At 37.2% G+C, this 23,585-nt stretch overlaps 2 protein-coding genes across 2 annotated transcripts; both read left to right on the forward strand.

The window, feature by feature from the left end:
* The first annotated feature begins 631 nt into the window (after positions 1 to 631).
* Positions 632 to 5,727, forward strand: LOC131792995 (uncharacterized). Its single transcript, XM_059110415.2, has 8 exons — positions 632 to 670; positions 1,746 to 2,312; positions 2,684 to 2,778; positions 3,010 to 3,169; positions 3,711 to 3,774; positions 3,916 to 4,172; positions 5,006 to 5,177; positions 5,582 to 5,727. The coding sequence occupies exons 2-8, from the start codon at positions 1,755 to 1,757 to the stop codon at positions 5,725 to 5,727; spliced, it is 1,452 nt and encodes a 483-aa protein (XP_058966398.2). The 5' UTR covers positions 632 to 670; positions 1,746 to 1,754.
* A 4,331-nt stretch (positions 5,728 to 10,058) lies between these two features.
* LOC131792515 (uncharacterized) lies at positions 10,059 to 14,251 on the forward strand. Its single transcript, XM_066168816.1, has 7 exons — positions 10,059 to 10,613; positions 11,025 to 11,119; positions 11,331 to 11,490; positions 12,043 to 12,106; positions 12,246 to 12,502; positions 13,492 to 13,663; positions 14,106 to 14,251. Exons 1-7 carry the CDS (start codon positions 10,059 to 10,061, stop codon positions 14,249 to 14,251), a joined length of 1,449 nt encoding a protein of 482 aa, XP_066024913.1.
* Positions 14,252 to 23,585: the final 9,334 nt, after the last annotated feature.

Below are 23,585 nucleotides of genomic sequence, written 5' to 3' on the forward strand. Positions count from 1 at the left end.
TGCCCTTGGGTTGCCCGGGGGTCGACCACTCGGGATGGCCGCTGATACCCGCATAAACGAGAGGTAGTCCCTATGTTTCTTGTTTGCATTTGATTGCATTTTAATTTTGCTCTGTATTTATCGCTGTTGGTTATTTTCCCATAAGAAAATAGTGAAGCATCGTCGTATAGAAATCCCACAGTTTTCTCTTATGATAAACCAATTTTTATTTTATGTTTCTCTTCAGAGTTCCGATGCTATTTACAATTTTCGCCTCAAAACACCCTTTGCATCTTTGTTAACATGATTGATTTGAGTCCCAGGAGTCTCTTTTCATGATTCACGAATTTTAAAGTATTTTAGGATTATTGCTTCTCCCAGCATGGAAGATGTTTGTCACGATTAAAAGCACGCAATAATCAATGGTTGAACCTTCTACCGGCCGTCTCAATGTTTCTTTCACAATGATTTAGTTAAGTCATGAACGCTCTGTCACACTATCACGAATGTTTTAACTAGTACATGTCCCTCGTTAGACCTTAGTTACAGAATGAGGAGGATGTTCTCAAATTAAAAACAACAGATGTTAAACGAAACAATAAAAGAGCAAATAAATCTTCAGCGAAGCATTAATTATGTATATAGTAAAGCCCTAAACTCGGATAGCGAAAGCAGTCATACGAATTAAGAGGTAAGCTTATTCATGCACAGTATCTATAATCTCATATTTCAAAGAAAGAGTTTTCATGTGATATGTCTTTGTTGTGGCGTAGATGCTTCTCTGAAAATAAGTAAGACGTTGATATATCTATACTTATCGTATGCGGTATGATCATAGCTCCTTTTAGAGGAACAATTGGAAATGGAATGGCGCAACATAATCTTAGCTCTCTTTCAACTCATTTTTGCCACCAGATGATTGCCTTATCTTAAAAAATTAAAGGCATTACAAACAGTATATTCAAATATAAGTGTCTGTCTCGCTGTGTACAAGTTTAACAACGCCTCACACACTAAATCGAAAGCAACCTTGAATGGCTTGAATTATTAATTCCAAGCGAAGTTATACAAGAATCTTTTCAAAGAGAAATTATGCAAGTATCTTTATAAAGAGAAATTATACATGTCTTTTTAAAGAGGAATTGTGCAAGTATCTTTTCATAGAGAAATTGTGCAAGTATCTTTATAAAGAGTAATTATGCAAGTATCTTTTCATAGAGAAATTATGCAAGTATCTTTGTAAAGAGGAATTATGCAAGCATCTTTTCTTTGCAAGTATCTAACGAAGAGAAATTATGCATGTATATATATAAAGAGAAATGGTGCAAGTATCTTTTCATTAGGAATAATACAAGTCAATGTTGCGAAATAAGGTTGCCGCTAAATCCTCTTCCTCTTTCTTGTTTAGCAAGAATATATCTATGTTAAGATTAGCAGATTGACTGACTGACAGACCAATTAACTAAACGACTGACCGAATGACTGACTGACTGACAGACTGCCTGACCGACTGACTGACTGACCAACTAACAGATCGATTGACTGACTGACTGTCTATCTGCCTTAAAAACTGACCCACTGACCGAGTGAATGACTGACCTACCGATCAACTGAATGACTAACCCCTGACTGACTAACTGACTGACTGTCTGCCTTCGAACTGACCAGCTGATTGACCGACCAACCGACTGACTGACTGACCAACTGACAGACCAATTGACAGGTTGACATTGACATTGATTGATGGATTTATTGACTCATTTCAGAGAACAATAATGGCGACTTGGTTTAAGTTGTTGTTAGCTCTTTTAATTGGTCTCGTTGCTTTTAAATTCCGAGTGACTTCAGCCGAATCAAACTCACCCGAATCTGATGATGATGATGACAATGGAAAGGAAAACCTAACCATTGCCTGGATTTACAAGCCTCCCTACATGAAAGGATCCGGTAACAGTTCCTTGGACAATCAAGCTTATGGAATAGTACGAGATGCCGTGTCAAAATACATACAATTGAATTGTGGCGCAGCACTTGGCAATTACTATGAAATAAAGACCCTCAGAGCTGATAGTGAATCTGGCATGATACAGTTGTTGAAGCAAAACAAAGTCCATCTGGCAATTCCTATATTCGAAGAACAAAACAATCAGAAGTACTCTGAATTTATCTTTTTCAAATTACTGGATTATCCTGGAACGGAATACATAACTTTGGCTGACGATGAAAACAACGACGCTCTTGATGTCGTTTTTGATTCTGTATTGAAGTCTTGGCCATTGCTTGCCGTCACCATGATCTTCACGGCCATTGCTGGAATCATCATGTGGGCACTGGTAAGATTAAGGTCATAACTACAACTGTCCTCCGAGATAAATTTGAATGCATGGTTGCAAAATTAATATGCTCACACATATCCATTTAGTCAGTCTCTTTTAAGAAACTTCAGGGGTTTTTTAAACTAACAAAAATGAAAGTAGATTCTGCCGACAAATTGATTTTAGTTGATCTCAAACCAGTGTTTTAAGCAGCAGTGATCTCATCCAATGTACCTCTTTAAGGTAGTCATCAGAACGGAATATAATCTTGCTTACCCTTCCATTAACAATAAGATGGTATAAAATGATCATTTGTGACTACATAGAGAAGTGACCGGGAAAAAGAGAAAAAACTTCATATTTCATTTTTTTTTTTTTTGTACCACCAGGATACATACTGGAATGGCGAAGAATTTCCACGTTCATTCATCAGAGGCTCATGGGATGGATTTTGGTGGTCCTTTATTTCTATGACCACCGTTGGGTAAGCTGACCACTGTAGGGTATGCTAACCACTGTAGGGTAGGTTGTCTGAGTGGTCAGAATGTGGTAGTTTCGTTCTCTATTAAAGTACAATCGCAGACTGGTCCATGTGTCTTATGTTCTTTCGTGGTTAAGCTCCATAGTTTTGTTTTCTAGCCAGGACACCGTCCTACGAGTGCAAATAAAATAATCGCTGATTCCTCTTTTCTTTTGTACCTTTTTTATTCGCAAGGTATGGAGACAAAGCACCCAAGTCGGCCATGGCTCGTATTTTCTCTGTCGTCTGGATCTTATTTGGCCTCATAGCTATGGCAATTTTCATGGCAAATGTCACCACTGCATTGACAGCTCTCTCTTTGCAATTTGAACCAACCAGCCTTCGTGGTGTTCAAGTGAGTTTGAAAAAACGTCAATCAATAAAAGTTAACACTCTCGTTTGTTTAGTTACCAACGATAATACTGGTCGAAATATTCCTTATTACTAACATAGAATGTTCTATTAATTGGTAATATGATTCTTCAATCGTCTTTTCACCGGCGGGAGAGTTAATTTTTTTTTTAAAAAAAGGATAATTATTATTCTATTGAATAACACTAATTCATTCCGCGCAAATTCTGTCTGTAAATGAAAGCTTTTATCGTGCGAAGAAAATATTAATTATTAACTTTACATGCTCCTAATCTTTTCGTTAAGTGGATTAAGTAGTGTCTTTGGCAGAAAGAAATTTTGTCTTTTCCGTAAAGCCGGAACACACGGTATGAATATTTCCCCTGAAGGTTTCTTATCACTTGGCATGCGCGTGAAAAAAACTCTTCTCGTTTTACCAAATTTTTAGAAGTTTGCGCAAGTTGTACTCCAGTAACTTCTCAAAATTGAACATAATTATGTTTAAACACTGAACTGAACATAATTATGTTTTAACATTTTTTCAGGTTGGAGTGATTGGAAATGGAACAGAATATCAACATGCACTGAAAGAGGACGCGCATCCAAAAAGTAATGAATGCATGTACAAACTGAGAGAGCATTGTGAACTAAGGAAAGGGGAAGATATAACACAATAGTAAATCATTTGGTATGTGTGTGTTTGTGTGTTATGTTTTCTCGTTATTGGCTTTGTTTGTTTTATTTTCTCAGTCTACAACAACATCGATGACGCTGTCGATGCACTCAAATCAAAAGAAATCAAGGGAATGTTACTAGATCGCTATACAGCCTCCTATTACCAGAAAAGGGACAAACTAAAAACTCTTCTCGCTGTGAAGAATTTTTACTTGCAGAGAGACGTAGGAATTCTATTCAATGAGAATAAACAACAACTTGCTTACTGCCTACAAAATTATTATCGCTCCGCCGTTTGGAGATCAATGCAAACTTTGACTTCTTCTTACGAGGTACTTGTCTAACTTTCTCAGTCTAGAAGTTCCTTCGTATCAATTCAAAAATGATATACTTAAACGACAAAAAATTATTGCACCTTATTACTAACCTTCTCATGTCAATTTCATTTCAGTGGTTCATTAAAGGGAGCTAGGGCGTTTCAGTCCCGCCTATAAAATGTGGGGCAAAAAAAACTGCAGACTACTCCGTCTAATCTAATTGCTATTACATTTAGGAAGGTTCTGGTGCGTTAGTCTCTTAATTTCTGTGTACCCTAAAAGAGAGATTTGAAATAACATTGTCCCATACAAGCTAATCCAAAGAGGTTCAAAGTAAGGCAAAGTAGCAAAAAAAAGGATGAAAATAACGGCGCTGTTATCCACTTGATAGTCATTTATATATGAGTTCACATTGGAAGAATGGGAAATTTCCATACGCGGTTAGTTAATAATTGAGCGTTGCGGACGGTCAGGTGCTTTAAAAACCTTCTTGAAACATAAAACATGGAAATCTATCGGATTTTCAAGATATCATCTCTATCAACTATGACAAGGGCTTCACTGGATCATATTGAAGTTGTAGCTCTACATATAAAGAAGTTTTTGACGTTACAGCTTAAAATGTATATGGTGAAGTATAGAAATGTACAAATCCTATGTACTTATATAGAAGCGATCCTCGCAGTTATGAACACCACTGAACTTATAGTTGAAATAAGGCCTGAAAAAAATCAGGCCCGCACGGGATCTGAACCCCAGTACGATACCGGTGCAGCGCTCTATCAATAGTATCGCAAGAGGTCATGGGTTTAAATCGTTTCTTCTACTTGTTTTCCATTTTCATTTAGTTTGAGCACCAGACGTCTTCAAAAAGCTTCAATCTGTTTGATGATTCCTCACCATTTGTTAAGTACTTGATGTATATATCACTTGGACTATTGGTTCTAATGCTTCTTATTGGACTTGCGTGGGACATATTATTGAGAAAGAAAGGAAAAGGGAAGCAAAATACCGTAATAGGTAAGTATCCATAGCATTATTTATGATAGATTAGTTCTCAATCGATTATCCTAATCTGTCTGTTTATTATTGATTTTATTAGTATTTTTATCGATTTAATACTATCATTTTTATTATCACTACTATTATTGCTTGAAGTTGTCTTACAGTAGCACGTTTATTGACCGATTGGCGATTCGAACGAGGGCTTGGGCTACTGACGAAATAGCAGATCTGTCAAAGCTCGGAATAAATAGCGGTTCAAAGCCTCAATAGAGTCGTCCGTTTAATCATCATCATCATTCATTGAAATTTCTCAAACCTGATGAACCGGCATACTTGGATGCGATATCACTTCGAAGTTCCCTGAGTTATATTTGAACAGAAGAATGAGTTTAAAAGCACGCTTTTTTCATTTTCTCCAGCAGCATCCATGGATAATAGTGGGGCCATGACAACCCAAGGAAATACAATACGTTCTGATCTTGAAACAACGCGAGTTCTTCTTCGTCAAGCATTGGAACAATTTGACCAACTCGAATCCAAAGTCTCGAAGCTGAAACTGGTCTAATGATCAGTTATGAACAATATTTAAGTCTTAAGTTCTTCGACGATCTAGCTATTATTTGCTGATTAGCTTGCTATTTGCATAATGATAACCTTACGGCTTTCATTTTGGCCTTATTTATGAGTGAGCAAATAAGCCATTGTATATACGCCAGCTGAAATTTTATGTTCAAATTTGTAGTTAGTCAAATGTATACCCATGCATGTTCGAAGAGTCAATAAATCTGAGCCTGGAAGTTATTAGTGTTTAAAGTGTGTAAAACTCCTCAAGCTGTTGAAGAACCCTTCCGCATCAAATTCAAGCAAAGAGGAAAAGATAAAATATTTTGCCCCGTTTGAAATCTACTTGCAGTTAGATACTTGGGATGTGTATGCAAATTTCCTTTTTAATGGTTCCTGGCTCTAACTTGGTGTTGCTGAGATCCAGCCATCCCTTCGTCAATCTATTCATTCATCCTCCTATCCATCCATCCATTCATTCAGTTCATCCACACTTTAATCCATTTGTTTTTTTCATTTTGGCATATTTTCTTTCTATTCAATGTTGTTGTTGTCAGTTCGATTCCACGACGGGCCTTCTCCATTTACGTGCTTACCAGGCATTATGAAATAATCCAACTTCATTCATTTAACAGAAGCTGAAAACAAAGGGATGGTGTTAACTGAGAGAGAAAGTATTCTCAACTACTTTGAAGTAGCCAAAAGACTTCTTAAACAAATGCAAGATCACTTTACAATACTGGAATCAAATGTTTCAAAAACTCGGGATAATCAGTATACGGTGCGTTTAATGGGATTACTATAATATATCTCGATTGCATACCTATGTATGTACTGATTTCACTCCAAAGGCAGATAATATTCAACATCTCTGTTAGAGGATAATGTTAGGACAGCATTATCTACCTATCTATCGCAATTTGATGGAAATTGCTGAAAAGAAGTGGGCTTGTATGTTAAAGTAATCGTACTGGCAAAATAGCTACCGTGTATGATTTCGTCACTTGGACTCTACTCCAGCTTCTAGCTCAATTTTTTTTCATCTTGATATTTTGCCTTGAGGTGAAGTTATCTATTCTTACGTAAACTTACAGTTAGCTTATTACTTTCACTGCACTTACGAACTTAACGAATGCTAATTATCGATCTATTTGAAGTTTTCAAATTGTTGTATCAGTCCAAAACTTAGCCTTTTCCTTCCTTGCGTTTTTCAGCCCCTTTTTGCAGATTAAAAAACTTAACATAGCCTATTATTTCATCGTTGTCTCTCATTATCAGTTCAATAGATAACAACAAAGTATTTGTTAAGTTCTTACTTAGATAAATACCTTGTATTTTGTCGTTTAATTAGTTCAATAGTTCAGGTAATCTAGCTGCGTGCATCCAGCGGCAGCGACGAGACTACCATAAGGCCTTGCGAACAGAGTATGGTTAAATATTTTAACCTGAGGCCAATTCGACCGCAGAGGTGACTTAGCGAGATTAATAACACACTAGGCTACTATCCTTTGATACTCATTTGGCGAGGGTGGCCTGCACGCAAACAACTGCGTTTGTCTATTACTCTTTGCTTAACAGGATGGAAAATACGTAAAATATGAACATGTTTATGTACACACAACACTTAGTGAAAAAAAAATTATAAATATATGCTCAAAATCATAAAACCGAATATGAATTAAATGCTAATAACTTTTTTGTCCTGTTTTGATTCTTTCACTTTCTTTGTTTTGCCTTTTTTCTGTGTTGCTTTACTTCTTTCTCGCAATAAAATTCAACACTTTCTCAAAGAATGATAAGCCTGGCCGAGTGACATTTTGTTGACCATGGCAGTGACTACGAGGGAAATTAATTTGGAATGTTCATTATTAATACCAACATGTGCCTAGATGGACTTTCCATTATTATGATTTTCTTGACCTGCAGGCCTGCCAATTGGTCTTCCATAATTGGATAATTAGCGTGCAGAAAATGCCTTGTTTTCGAAGTAAAACAGCACATGTAAAGAGACCCCGTGTTGCTTACTCCATGCAATGAATAGCAGCATGTGGCTCGAGAGCCTGTGTCTTGGAATCAAAGAACAGGAAAATAGGTCATTTTTAAAATCTGCACATCTGCAAAATGTCTTTACACATAACTGCACTGGTTCTTTTAATTAAATATTCTCGTGTATCATTGGACACGATCCAGAACGATTCTAGTCATTTCCGAAAAGGTATGGATCTACTGTACAGGAAACTCACCTAAACCTTAACTTTTTACAAAATTTACTGATTCGCCTGTTTCACAGAAGTAGAGAGAATCAATATTTTACATGTAGTTTTACATGTTCTATGATAGCTTTTAAAACGGTGCAAAGTTTCAGTTACGCACTTGACCTCGGTTTTCCATGAATGTATTTCAATAAATTGTTTTCTGCTGGATCGAATCTAGGAAAGAGGATAAATGATTCTTTATAAGAAAAAAAATTAACCGTTGTCTTTTCTATCACTGAATCAGCTTGAAGCTAACGGGAAGAAAGCTTATCTGACCGGGTCAAAAATTTTCTCCCATAGGCACTGTTTTAAAAACGGGATGAGTTAATTTTGAATTCGTCCCGATCCTAATTTTCTTGAGACCTCATAACGTAGTCATTTTGGGTTTTGGTGACATTTAAAAAATGAAAATCGACAAAAATATTAAATGCCTTTATTGTTTAGAAAGCATAAACAGGCCAACAAAGTAAGAGTCACCCCTTACATAATGATGAACCGTTTGGGAAAGCACGAAGGACACGACGATGATTGTCACGAAATTCATTGAGACAGTTGAACAATTCTATAGCTAACAGGTTTGAAAAACGTTTAAAGTTTACAGCAAAAAAAGTCATGCACCGAGCACGTCCACGAAAATGATTTCAATTTACTTATATTTTTCTTTTCTTATTTCTTGTGTTAAAGCTGCCTAACTAATTTGTCCAAAATGCAAATTAGTTGAAAAACTGCCTTTGTCTCAAGGAGCCTTTTCAATATGAAACTTTCAATATTTAATATCGACGAAACAAGAGCTGTGGTAACTTTCATATTCTAAAGATTTCGTCAGCCGAGGTAATTTACTCTAACATTCAAACAGAAAATTGCTTTTCAAACGATTTCAGAAAGACACGTTGAGCATATCAATCAAGCTTTTCAACGATGACACCAGCTTTTTTGATAAGTCGCATTCAAAACTACGATGAAACTTATAAAATAAAGTTTATAAAATTTGCGACACAAAAATAGGAAATGATTGCCTTATCTTAAAAAGTGTTCGATTTGATACTTTGTCAAAAAAGGAGGTGAAAAATGTTTAAGGTATTACAATCGGTGTATTCAGATAAAGCCGTTTGTCTCGCTGTGTACAAGTTTAACAACGCCTCACTCACAAATACGAACTAAATAAATCGAAAAAAACCTCTCTAGATCCAATATCATGGTATCAATCTAAATAAACTTTTCTTTCCATTAGACAAATTAAGCAGTATCTCTTTCTTGTTAACACTGATCGAATGGCTTGAATTATCAATTCCAAGTGAAATTATACAAGCATCTGTTCAAAGAGTAATTATGTAAGTATCTTTATTAAGAGGAATTATGCAAGTATCTTCTCCTAGAGAAATTGTGCAAGTATCTTTATAAAGAGGAATTATGGAAGCATCTTTTCATAGAGAAGTTATGACGCATCTTTATAAAAAGTAATTTTGCAATTATATATTTGAAGAGAAATTATACATTATCTACATAAAGAGAAATTATGCAAGTATCTTTTTATAAGGAATAATGCAAGTTAATTTTGCGAAATAGGGTTGCCGCCAAATCCTCTTCTTCTTTCCTTTTTATCAAGAATAAATGTTACGACTAGCAGATTGACTGACTTACTGACTGACAAACCAATTGACTGAACGACTGACTGACAGATTGAGTGACCGATTGATTGACTGACCAACCACCAAATCGATTGACTGACTGACTGTCTATCTGCCTTAAAAACTGACCCACTGACCGACTGAATGACTGACCTACCGATCAACTGACGGACTAACCCCTGACTGACAGAGTGTCTGCCCTCGAACTGACCAACTGAATGACCGATGGATCGACCGGCTGACTGACCAACCAACGGATCTACTGACCAAAAGACTTACCTTTGACCGACCAACCGACAGACTGACTGAGCAACTGACCAACTGACAGACCCATTGACGGGTTGACCAACCGACTGAGCAACTGACTGACAGACTGACTGCCTTGCTCGTTTGGCGTTGTTGATTAATTGACTGATGGATTTATGAACTCATTTCACTGGCAGAGAACATTAATGGCGACTTGGTTCAAGTTATTGTTGGCTCTTTTCATTGGTCTCGTTGCTTTCAAATTCCGAGTGACTTCAGCCAAATCAAGCTCATCCGAACCCGATGATAATGATGGTAATGAAAAGGAAAACCTAACCATCGCCTGGATTTACAAGCCTCCCTACATAAAAGGACCCGATAACAGTTCCTTTGACAATAAAGCTCATGGAATAGTACGAGATGCCATGTTAAGATACATACAAGAGGATTGTAGCGGAGTATTTCGCAATCACTATGAAATATTGACCCTCGAAGCTGATAGTGAATCTGGCATGATACAGTTGCTGAAGCAAAACAAAGTTCATATAGCAGTTCCTATATTCGAACAACAAAACAGTGAAAAGTACTCTGAATTTATCTTTTTCAAATTAGTGGATTATCCTGGAACGGAATACGTAACTTTGGCTGACGATGAAAACGACCCTCTTGATGTCGTTTTTGATTCTGTATTGAAGTCTTGGCCATTGCTTGCCGTCACCATGATCTTCACGGCCATTGCTGGAATCATCATGTGGGCACTGGTAAGATTAAGGTCACAACTACAGCTGTCCTCCAAGATAAATTTGAATGCATGGTTGCAACATCAAAATGCTCACACATATCCATTTATCCTAACAAGTCAGTCTCTGTTGAGAAACTTCAGGGGTTTTTTAGACTAACAAAAATGAAAGCAGATGCTGCCGACAAAGCGCTTTTAGTTGATCCCAAATCGTATTTTAAGCAGCCGTGATCTCTTCTAATGTTCCTCTTTAAGGTAGTCAACAGAACGGAATATAATTTTGCCTACTCTTCCATTAACAATCAGATGGTATAAAATGATCATTTGCAGTGCTCAATGTTTGAAAAAAGGTAGAAATGACATTCTTATAACTACAAGAGATGAGAGTGGAAAAAGAGGAAAAACTTCATACGTAACTTTTTTGTTTTACCAGGATACATACTGGAATGGCGAAGAATTTCCACGTTCATTCATCAGAGGCTCATGGGATGGATTTTGGTGGTCCTTTATTTCTATGACCACTGTAGGGTAAGCTGACCTCTGTAGGTTAAGCTGTTCAATGGTCAGAAAGTGGTAGTTTCGTTCTCTGTCATAGTACAATTGCAGACTGGTCCGTGTGTTTTATGCTCTTTCCTGGTTAAGCTCCATAGGTTTGTTTTCTAACCAGGACATCGTCCTACGAGTGCAAATAAAATCATCGCTGATTCCTCTTTTCTTTTGTATCTTTTTATTTCGCAAGGTATGGAGACAAAGCACCCAAGTCGGCCATGGCTCGTATTTTCTCTGTCGTCTGGATCTTATTTGGCCTCATAGCTATGGCAATTTTCATGGCAAATGTCACCACTGCATTGACAGCTCTCTCCCTGCAACTTGAACCAACCAGCCTTCGTGGTGTTCAAGTTAGTTTGAAAAAATATCAATCAATAGAAGTTAACTCTTTCGTTTGTTTAGTTACCAATAATAATACGGGTCAAAATATTCCTTATGACTAACATAGAATGTTCCAGTAATTGGCAATATGATTCTGCAATTATCTTTTTACCGGAGGTAGCGTTAATTTATTTAAAGCAGTATAATTGTTATTCTACTGAATGACACTAATTCATTCCGCGAAAATTCTATCTGTAAATGAAATTTTTTTATCGTGCGAATAAAAGATTAGTTATTATCTTTACATACTCCCAATCTTTTAATTAAGTGGTATCTTTGGCAGACAGAAGTTTTTTCTTTTCCGTAAACCTGGAAGGCACGGTACGAAAATTTCCCTGAGGGCTTCATATCACTTGGCATGGGCGAGAAAAAGACTGTTCTCGTTTTACCAAAGTTTTAGGAGTTTGCCCAAGTTGTCCTTCAGTAACTTCTCATAATTGAACATTGAACATTGAACTAAAGATAATAATGTTCTGAACATAATTCTGTTTTAACATAATTATGTTTTAACATTTTTTCAGGTTGGAGTGATAGGAAATGGAACAGAATATCAACATGCACTGAAAGAAGACGCACATCCAAAAAGTAATGAATGCATGTACAAACTGAGAGCATTGTGAACTAAGGAAAGGGGAAGATATAACACAATAGTAAACCATTTGGTGTGTGTGTGTGTGTCTGATATGTTTTCTCGTTATTGGTTTTGTTTGTTCTATTTTCTCAGTCTACAACAACATCGATGACGCTGTCGATGCACTCAAATCAAAAGAGGTCAAGGGAATGTTACTAGATCGCTATTCAGCCTCCTATTACCAGAAAAGGGACAAACTTAAAACTCTTCTCGCTGTGAAGAAGTTAGACTTGCAGAGGGACGTAGGAGTTCTATTCAATGAGAACAAACGAGAACTTGCTGAATGCCTACAAAATTACCATCGCTCCGCCATTTGGAGATCAATGCAAACCTTGACTTCGTTTTACGAGGTACCTAGTCTAACGTAATGTTTCTATAACGCAACGTTACTCTACAGTTTAAAAGTATCTTTCACGTACACGTGCATGAAAGGTAAAACATCTCTCCTTTGTTTAATCGTCTCAGTCTACAAGTTCTTTCGCATCAATTGAAAAATGACATATTTAAACAACAAAAAATAATGCACATGTGTTTAATTAACCTTGTCACATCAAGGACTTTCAGCATTTTAGTTGTTCATTAAAGGGAGCTAGGGCGTTTCAGTCCCACCTATAAAATGTGGGGCAAAAAAAAAAACTGCAGACAACTCCGTCTAATCTAATTGCTATTACATTTAGGAAGGTTCTAGTGCGTTAGTCTCTTAATTTCTGTGTACCCTGAAAGAGTGGAAACAGAGGTTTGATATAACACTGTCCCATTTAACCTAATGGAAAGAGGTTCAAAGTAAGGCAAGGCAGCCAAAAAAAAAAGGATGAAAATAACAGTGCTCTTATCTAGTTTGAGAGCTCCAAGAACCCGTGAAAGTCATATTTATGAGTTCACATTGGAACAATGGGAAATTTCCATACGCCGGTTTGTTAATAATTTAGCGTTACGGATGGTCAGGTGCTTAAAAAACCTTGAAACATAAAACATAGAAATCTATCGGATTTTCAAGAAATCATCTCTACCAACTATGACAAGTGCTTCACTGGATCGTCTTGGAGTAGCTTAAAATGTATGTGGTGAATTATAGAAATGTACAAATTCCATGTACTTAAATAGAAGCGATCCTCGCAGTTATGAACACTACTGAACTAGTAGTTGAAATAAGGCCTGAAAAAAAATTCAGGCCCGCAGGGGATTTGAACCCATGACCTTTGCGATACTGGTGCAGCGCTCTATCAATGGTATCGCAGAGGTCATGAGTTCAAATCGTTTCCTCAACCGCAGTGCACATATATGATTTTCTTATATTTACAGTCATTATTCTATGTACTTGTTTTCCATTTTTATTTAGTTTGAGCACCAGACGTCTTCAAAAAGCTTCAATCTGTTTGATGATTCTTCACCATTTGTTAAGTACTTGATGTATATATCACTTGGACTATTGGTTCTAATGCTTCTTATTGGACTTGCGTGGGACATATTATTGAGAAAGAAAGGAAAAGGGAAGCAAAATACCGTAATAGGTAAGTATCCATAGCATTATTTATGATAGATAAGTTCTCAATCGATTATCCTAATGAGTCTGTTTATTATTACTTTTATTAGTATTATTATGGATTTAATATTATCATTTTTATTATCCTTTTTATTATTGTTTGAAGTTGTCTTACAGTAGCACGTTTATTGACCGACTGACGATTCGATCGAGGGCTTGGGCCACTGACGAAATAGCAGATCTGCCAAAGCTCGGGATGAGAAAAGAAATATAGTGGTTCAGAGCCTCAATAGAGTCGTTCATTTAATCATCATCATCGTTCACTGAAATTTCTCAAACCTGGCGAACCGGCATACTTGGATACGATATCACTTCGAAGTTCCCTGAGTTATATTTGAACAGCGGAATGAGTTTAAATACACGCCATTCTCAGATTCAAAAATGCCAACATCCTTTTTCATTCCCTCTAGCAGCGGCCATGGATGATAGCTGGGAAATGACAACCAAAGGAGATACAATACGTGCCGATCTTGAAACAACGCGAGTTCTTCTTCGTCAAGCATTGGAACAATTTGACCAGCTGGAATCCAAAGTCTCCAAGCTGAAACTGGTCTAATGATCAGTTATGAGACAATATTAAAGTCTTAAGTTATTCCACGATGTAGCCATTACTTGCTGACTAGCTTGCTATTTGCATAATGTTAACCCTACGGCTTTGATTTCGGCCTTATTTATGAGTGCGCAAATAAGCCATTGTATTTACGCCAGCTAAAATTTTATCATCAAATTCGTAGCTACTCAAATGTATACCCATGTTCCAAGAGTTAAGAAATAAATCATCTACTCTGAGCCTGGTAGTTAGTAGTGTTTCAAGAGTGTAAAACGCTTCAGGAACCAATGGGTTGAATTATTGAAAGAAAGAAGATTATTGGAAAGGAACGTTCTGGTTTAGGCCTCCTTTGAGTATTCAACACTTCAATTCACAACAGAAGCAAACGTTTCGCAAAACAATTTGGCAGCTTTTGTTCTAAACTTGACATGGAGCAGATAAGATTACCAATGAAAACAAAGATAATTCTCAAATACTGCCTCATAGTTTGGCCAATGCAACATCAATTACCCATTTGTCTCCGTAGACGGATGACTTGCCTGTGATTTGACGGACAGTAAGGCCGTTTAACTCGGCTTATAGTGCAATAATTAATGTGAAAACTAATACTTATGTGTCGGTGCATGATATTTTTGTCAATCCTCCCAAAAGAGCGTCGATCAGCTGTTTCCAGCTTGTCAGCTTTTGTTGTAATATCTACAAGCGCGATGCGAATTACCTTGAAAATCGTGCTAGTAACAACAACAGTTATACAAACCAGCACGCCGCTCTGTTTGCACGATCTCCAAAACTCAATCTTGTGATACTCGAGAGCAGCTTTTTTCCAACTTATTTTGATTCGAGGATTTCTGTGAGTTACTTTACTGAACGTTTAGGCTAAGAAGAGTGGAAAACCTTAGATTTGAGGAAACTAATACATTAATATAAATAGTGCTAACATATTCGAGAAAATTCAAGGGGTCGACCCCATAACCTATTTGCTGCTTTTCAAAGGAATGAGGCAGTTGCTTAGGAGTATTACTAACTGTAAAGATAACTTTTACAGATAATTAAGTTGTTTTCATTCAATCAACGACGAGATTAAAGTTCGTCAGTTAATCTTACGACCATCTAGCTCGAGGCTTGCTGCTTTAATTTGTTGGTCCCTAATCAAAACACTACACCTAAGGCACATCTCTGCACGCCGCTCGTTTTTTTATGAATTTCAAAATGAAAATTATAGTGATTACCTGAAATGCTCTAAAAATTGCAATCTTGAAAAAATAGACTCAGTACAATACCCTCAATTAAACAAAAAGAGATGTTTTAATTATTTAGTCAGCGCCCCACTTCGATATTAGTTATTCTCTTTGTGATTGTGACAAGTAATAATCACCCCAGCAAGATACGGGAGTCGTCATGCAGCTGACTTAGAAAGAGAAAACATGAAACAAGAAGACGAAAATAGAAAGTTGGTTCGTTCTACATATTAACGCTGTCAGGTGAGTCTTAAACTTATTCATCGATCAGTTATATATTAGTCTTTCTATTGGTCACTGAAAGGTCCAGATATGACTTGGTGTCACATCGGAGCCTCTCATTCTGTAAGTTATCTCATCCAAGAGATGGTCAAAGATTTGCCCGACCATTTTTTGATGACCAACTTTAAGGGTCAATTTATTTTTGTGAACAGTGTTAAGAGGACCGAAAGCTAACAGTGGAACTAAACATTTATTTCATGGAAACAACCCTTTTACAGAGAAAACCTACGGCCCACTGCTTTTGTAAAACCGCGGTTTGGGTTAGACCTCGTGTAAATAACCGGCCCTAGCATTTTGATTTTAAACCGTCAATTACCTGTCAGCAAGTGTAATTGATACTTGGTGTTTTCATTTATTTGCAAATCAAGAGAAGGGCGTAGAATTCTCATCCGATCACTCCTAAAGCCAAGTGTAAAGGTAACTATTTCCTTTTTACTATTAATGAAGCCTATTGTGGTACAAAACTCAAAAAAGAAGAAATCAGTGTATCAAACTATGAAATATACAATCCTTTTTTATCAGGAATTTAAAATGCTGAGATCATTAACTTGGGCTCACGCAATTAAAAAAAGTAGAAATGGATCTAATTTATTAAAAACGTAAAGGCAGAGTGAGTCCAGTTTGCACCACTAGCTTGTTAATACATCTGCTCTCTTTCATCTGCAATGATACCACGATGTTTTATATTTCCTCTCCCGGATTAGTAACAGACGCGGAAGATAAGATAAAATGATGAAAAGAGGTTAAGTTATATTCCATCCGCGTAAAAGCATTCCATTTTGAGTATTTATTCGAAGCTAACGATGAAAAATTAATTAACAATTGGTTCATACGTCAGCATGCGTTCATCGAGATATGAAGCATGCGGAAAGTTTGGAGAGCACGAAAGATGCGTAAAACTTGCTCGAGGTGTAGCCTCGAGCAACTTTAGCTTCTTGTTGAAAAAACCAGCCTGCTAAGTTGGAGCGTGTCGCCGAAAAAAGTTGTGAGAGCAGGCCGAAAATTATGGTTGGCTAATCAGATGGAGAGCAAACACAAACGAAAACCTTTGGCTTGACCTTGCAGAGTACATTTAAAGAGGTCGTTATCACACTTAGTTGCATTCTTAGTCGATTGAAGACATAGAAAACAAATTATTCTGTTTCTATTCATGGATCTTCGTATGGCTTACTTGTTTAACATATTTGCATTTGTTGTCATTGGAACTACCGGCTCTCGGCAATGAACGCACAGCTGATGTATGAACCAATCGTTTTATAACATTTTCAACCCGATGGTTTAAATGTTCTAAAAGGGTTAATATTCCCTTTGCTATGCTTCAGCGCGTTGATGATTTTGTTTCAGGAAAACATTTTGCTACGCTGAAAACGATCTTATCTTAGATTGGTCAAAAAACTGACAGGTGAATTCATGCGTGTAAATGAACTCGTTCTTTTGGGGGAGTTAAAAACTCCATTCCCAAAGAAAAAGTAGGCAGTTCTTCCTCATCAGCTGGCTCATAACTTTCCACGTCTAGCTTAAATTGTCGCCGAAGTCTTAACCAGTTTTTTAATAGTAAAATCCCAAAGTAAAGAATCGCGGATAAATTTTTTTCTCGAGGGATTTGTTTGCTGACGTCATGAGCGTGCCCAATAGGAATATGAAGCACGCTTACGCGATTGAATTTGATTCGACAAATTTACTAGCTATGTTATAATCTTGAATGACACTAATGATGTTTGCATAATTTTATAGCATACTCCAAAAACAAAACGATGAAAGAGTAGCGAAAAGCTTGGTTCACTATAGGTGTATATTCTCTACGAAATGATTTTCCCCTTAATATAAATAAATATTGACAGTATCAATTTAATGAGCTAAGCACCATCGAACTTCAGACTTCGCTTTTGAATTTTGTAAATCATCGTGGAGAAGCATCGTAGAGAAATATTTCTGAAAATAGAATGAAATTTTGTTGAAAAAACAGCTTGCTAAGTCGGAGCGTGTCGCAAAAAAAAGGTGTGAGAGTAGGCCGAAAACTATGGTTAACTAATCAGATGGAGAGCAAACACAAACTTCATACAAACGAAAATCTTTGGCTTGACCTTGCAGAGTACATTTAAAGAGGTCGTTATCACACTTACTTGAATTCCTAGTCGATTCAAAATATGGAAAACAAATTATTCTGTTTCTATTATTAGATCTTCATATGGCTTACTTGTTTTTATTGGTTTACCGTAAATACATTTTTTTGCAGTCGGCAAGGCTAAAATAGAAAGCTCGATACAGTAACGTGAATGTTGATACAATAGGATCGGTATGCTAAATCACTGAGGTAGCAAATGAAATTACAATTGATACAAAGTTTACGCAAATCTAGATTTATCGGATTTAAGTAAAACTACTCTGGGACTAATGATTGTAAATATATGAAAATCATATATATGCGCTGCGGTGAAGAAACGATTATAAAAGATCCTCGCAGCTATGAACATTACTGAGCTAGTAGCTGAAATAAGACCTGAAAAAAATTTTTTGGCCCGTACGGTATTTGAACCCATGACCTCTGCGATACTGATGCAGCGCTCTACCAACTGAGCTAACAAGCCAACTGAGAGGTGATGGGTCCAAATAAACCATCCAACTGATGAAAAATGACTGTAGTTACGTACATGATGTTACTGCGCCGTCTGGCTGCATAAATTTGGCTCCTCAGTTCTCGCTTTTTTCTACTCTTGTGGTGAAGCCCTTTTTGTTCTAAGGTTGTGAACACGTCTCTAACGCTATGGCCTTGACTTACAGCCGATCTACACTGCTTTCCCTCAGATTCTGGTGGAAAAATCCGACACAACTCATCAAACCTTTGCGGCATTCGGAGTGGACCGCTTGCAAACTTGCTGGAATCTTAAAACCAACCAGAGGAACACGCGGCGGGATCCTACGCAAAATACAGGCGGATCACAGAGTTAACCGTATTCCTACAGTTATCTCAAGACGAAATCAGTTCGATATTGGCTGTCTGAGGGCTAAGGGAAAGCATGATTCAGTAAATCATGGGAACTTATTAAATATTCAAAATCACACCTCTTCGACCCCATCAAGATCCGAAGTCAATAGCGTGACCACAAGCTCCCTTGGGAGGCCTCACTTCGTTCCGTCGATCTTTTTGTCTAACACAATGTCCTTGGCGCCTAAAATTGATGAAATCGCTCACACTTTAATCAACGTTGATGCTGATATCGCCCTTTTTACGGAAACCTGGCTGAGTGGCTGTGTGCCTGATTCCACGATTAACATCAAAGGCTACCAGCTTTTTAGGCGCGACCGTGTCGGCTGGCAACATGGAGGTGTGTGTATGTACGTTAAAGACTCGACCCAGTGCAAGGTTCTATCTGACCTTCATCATGAGGATCACGAAGCTCTCTGGGCCGCCCTTAGGCCCACCCGATTACCGCGCGGATTCTCCAACATTATCGTAGGCGTGGTGTATCAACCCCCCGACGCCAACGACTCCGCTATGAGGGACTATTTGGTGTCATCCTTAATATCTCTTGAGGCAAATTTTTCAAACTGTGCCATTATTTTGGCTGGTGACTTTAACAGGTCGCTCCTTCCTATGGTCCAATCTGCTGTTAAGGCCTTTCACCTCAAGCCTACTGTCTCATTTCCTACTAGAGGTAATAATACTCTGAATCAAATTTTCACCAACTTCCCTGAATTTTTCTCTGCTCCATGTAGCCTTCCTCCTTTTGGTTTATCTGACCACCTGTCTGTGTTAATGGTGCCGGGAATCAGGGAGGCGCCCTCTAAGTCTAAATGCAAGATCATCCTCTCCAGAGACAAGAGACTCAGCAAAAGAGCCAGTGTGGGCAGATTTTTTCTTCAAGTGCCTTGGCCCGACCTTCTCTCACCTGATTTGTCATGTGAACTCAAGCTTAGAACTCTCACTGACATTATTAACCTTGGGCTGAACACGATCATGCCCGAGCGTTCTACAAAGGTGCACGAAACTGACCGGCCTTGGTTGTCTGTACGACTCAAACAACTAATTGCCCGTCGTCAGAAGGCATTTGCATCCGGGAACCAGTACCTATTTAAGATCTTAAGAAATAAAGTGAATCGAGAACGTAAGCGCTGTCGGAAGGTCTATTAAGAAAACAAGGTTGAAGGTTTGCGCGCTTCCAGGCCTCGTGATTGGTGGAGAGAGGTGAAACAGCTTTGTGGCTCCACTAAATCTACTGACTATCACAATTAGTCAATGACCCATAACTATTGGTTTGGCGGCGTTCTTTTGTAATCGTCTAAAAAAAGAAAAATTTACAGTTATGCACGCAGTCGTAATCAAGTTCGAGGAAATTGTCAAAAATTAAGAAAGCTTTACATCTACTCCGTAAAAATTTAGCCTTCCGTCAACCGCTCCTGCTAAGAATCGTCCTCTTGCTCAAAGATAATTGGAACTAAGGCTCAGTGTAAAAAAACCTCCTGCAAAGCAAGGTTCGCTCAATTTTCCCCATAAAATTCGATAACCAACAAAGGTAGTAAAACCGGAAAATAAACGAGAGGTAGTCCCTATGTTTCTTGTTTGCATTTGATTGCATTTTAATTTTGCTCTGTATTTATCGCTGTTGGTTATTTTCCCATAAGAAAATAGTGAAGCATCGTCGTATAGAAATCCCACAGTTTTCTTTTATGAGAAACCAATTTTTTGTTTTATGTTTCTCTCCAGAGTTCCGATGCTATTTACAATTTTCGCCTCAAAACACCCTTTGCATCTTTGTTAACATGATTGATTTGAATCCCAGGAGTCTCTTTTCACGATTCACGAATTTTAAAGTATTTTAGGATTATTGCTTCTCCCAGCATGGAAGATGTTTGTCATGATTAAAAGCACGCAATAATCAATGGTTGAACCTTCTACCGGCCATCTCAATGTTTCTTTCACAATGATTTAGTTAAGTCATGAATGCTCTGTCACACTATCACGAATGTTTTAACCGGTACATGTCCCTCGTTAGACCTTAGTTACAGAATGAGGAGGATGTTCTCAAATTAAAAACAACAGATGTTAAACGAAACAATAAAAGAGCAAATAAATCTTCAGCGAAGCATTAATTATGTATATAGTAAAGCCCTAAACTCGGATAGCAAAAGCAGTCATACGAATTAAGAGGTAAGCTTATTCATACACAGTATCTATAATCTCATATTTCAAAGAAAGAGTTTTCATGTGATATGTCTTTGTTGTGGCGTAGATGCTTCTCTGAAAATAAGTGAGATGTTGATATATATATGTTATTTGCCGGCTGGGAGGTCCGTATGGTGAAAAACTGTGACCGAGGTCTTGAAAATACCGCCCGAGGCCGTAGGCCGAGGGCAGCATTTTCAAGACCGAGGTCACAGTTTTACATCATACGGACCGACCCTTAGCCGGTAAATAACATATTTGTTTTTTTGAAACTTGAAGAAATTCTTTCCGAAAGAACCCGAATGGTTTAGGGCTTTAAATACGGCAAGATCTTCCATAAACTGAACAGTTTTTGAGCGAGTAAACGGTAGTTAAAATAGGGGTGATGCAATTCAAGAGAGATGCCTCTTCAAAAACAGTCTGATTTAACGGAAAGTATTATTCACTCTCATCGACGATTCATTCATGTTCGAAGATTTACCTCTGTTCATTAAGTAAACGTCGAGGAAAGTGATTGTGAGTAAATTCAATTTTTTTTATTTTGAAGTTGTGAGAGTTTGCTCGTTTGTTTGCTGCAGTGGCGTGTGTAAATCTGGTCTTTCCTCTAAAAAAAGTAAATTCGAATGGCACACTCCAACGAGACACAAGGGATTTAATGCGGCCTTTTCTCAAAAAATTCCTTCAGTTTCTGTTGTGCAATTTACGGTACAGATGTTCAAATTGAACGGACTTGGAAAGACTCACCGAAAGCGTTTATTTGTTGTAGAACTTAAATTAAAACTTCGCTCGCTCTTTCACTGCGAACAAATTGCTTGAGAAAATTCAGGTATTAAATGAATGAAAGTTCCATCGTTCAGGTTAACTGTAAACAAATAATCTGTAACCTCACGTTTTAACTTTCTAGGCACTTTTTGTGAACGATTAAATTAATTGCAGACGGTTTTTAGGCCGCTTGCCAAGCAACGTAATGTCACTATTGTTTATACAAATTCATTCTGAAGCCAATATTTTTCTGTCAACCAAGGTGATTTGAGTGATAGAAAAGAGAGGATTCATAAGTTATTCATCGGCTTGAGGTAGTGACCGACGTGTTTGCTTAAAAATACTGCCCAGCCGGAAAAACGAGATATATTTATGAAAATGGCAACGAAAGTTGGGATGGACTTGGCGACTCACGAAAGCGTTACCGCGGCCCGTGGGCAGAGATAGGAAAATACTGACCGGGTAAAGAACCAATCAGATTGTAAGATTCGTTACCGTGCCCTCTCAAAAAACAATAAATCTATACTTATCGTATGCGGTATGATCATAGCTCCTTTTAGAGCAAAAATTGGAAATGGAATGGCGCAACATAATCTTAGCTGCCGTATTTCAACTCATTTTTGCCACCAGATGATTGCCTTATCTTAAAAAATTAAAGGCATTACAAACGGTGTATTCAAATATAGGTGTCTGTCTCGCTGTGTACAAGTTTAACAACGCCTCACACATAAATCGAAAGCAACCTTGAATGGCTTGAATTATTAATTCCAAGCGAAATTATACAAGCATCTTTTCAAAGAGAAATTATGCAAGTATCTTTATAAAGAGAAATGATACATGTCTTTTTAAAGAGGAATTATGCAAGTATATTTTCATAGAGAATTTGTGCAAGTATCTTTATAAAGAGAAATTATGCACGTATCTTTTCATAGAGAAGTTATGCAAGTATCTTTGTAAAGAGGAATTATGCAAGCATCTTTTCTTTGCAAGTATCTATACGAAGAGAAATTATGCATGTATATATATAAAGAGAAATGGTGCAAGTATCTTTTCATTAGGAATAATACAAGTCAAAGTTGCGAAATAAGGTTGCCGCTAAATCCTCTTCCTCTTTCTTGTCACCAAAATATTCCTGTACATTTGTCAAACGTTTGTTAATTTAATGATAAAGGTTGATATCCCCATCTTTCTTAAAGTAACCGGAGTTGCTTACGGTACTAATGCATGCCATTTAGATTTTTAGTGTTACCATTTGCAAATACTTGTGAAGTAAATCGACATTACAACTTCCATCAGGAACGTAACGAAAAAAGAGATATTAAGCTTATAAATGATGAATATATTTGCTAAGTTCTCACCAAAGTCGTTTTCATTTTGTGTTGATTCTTCCTTGAAAAGATGGGTCTTTTTTTCATTTTAAGGAAAATAAAATGTGACTTAAATGCTGATGACTTCATATCCAGCTTTCTCATAATTAACTTGCCAAAGTCTGTTCAGTATAATAAAGTATTTTTCCCAGTAATGTGCTAAGGGCAGAATACATCAAAATTTGCATTTTAATTGGCTTCTCGTGAAAGAAATCGTATTTTTTTTCTCTAGTCAAAATAATAAGAAACTTGAAATTTAGCCTTTGGAGTTCATCGTGTAAACTGAACGCTTTTAAAGAAGAAACCTTTCCGCAACAGATCAATGTATATTGTTTAGGAATTTAGAGGACTCATTAGACACACTGTTTTCCTTATACAAATAAATGTTAATGTGATATTTAACTACCCTTAGGGCGTGAATTTTTAATTCTTAAATTAAAGCAATTAATTGTAGCAAATGGATTGATTGAATATGAGGGTGCATACTCCGTCGACGTATCCAAGACATTTTACCCTTTTCGTGTCCA

Source organism: Pocillopora verrucosa, chromosome 6 (genome assembly GCF_036669915.1).
Source record: "Pocillopora verrucosa isolate sample1 chromosome 6, ASM3666991v2, whole genome shotgun sequence".
Taxonomy (NCBI): Eukaryota; Metazoa; Cnidaria; class Anthozoa; order Scleractinia; family Pocilloporidae; genus Pocillopora; species Pocillopora verrucosa.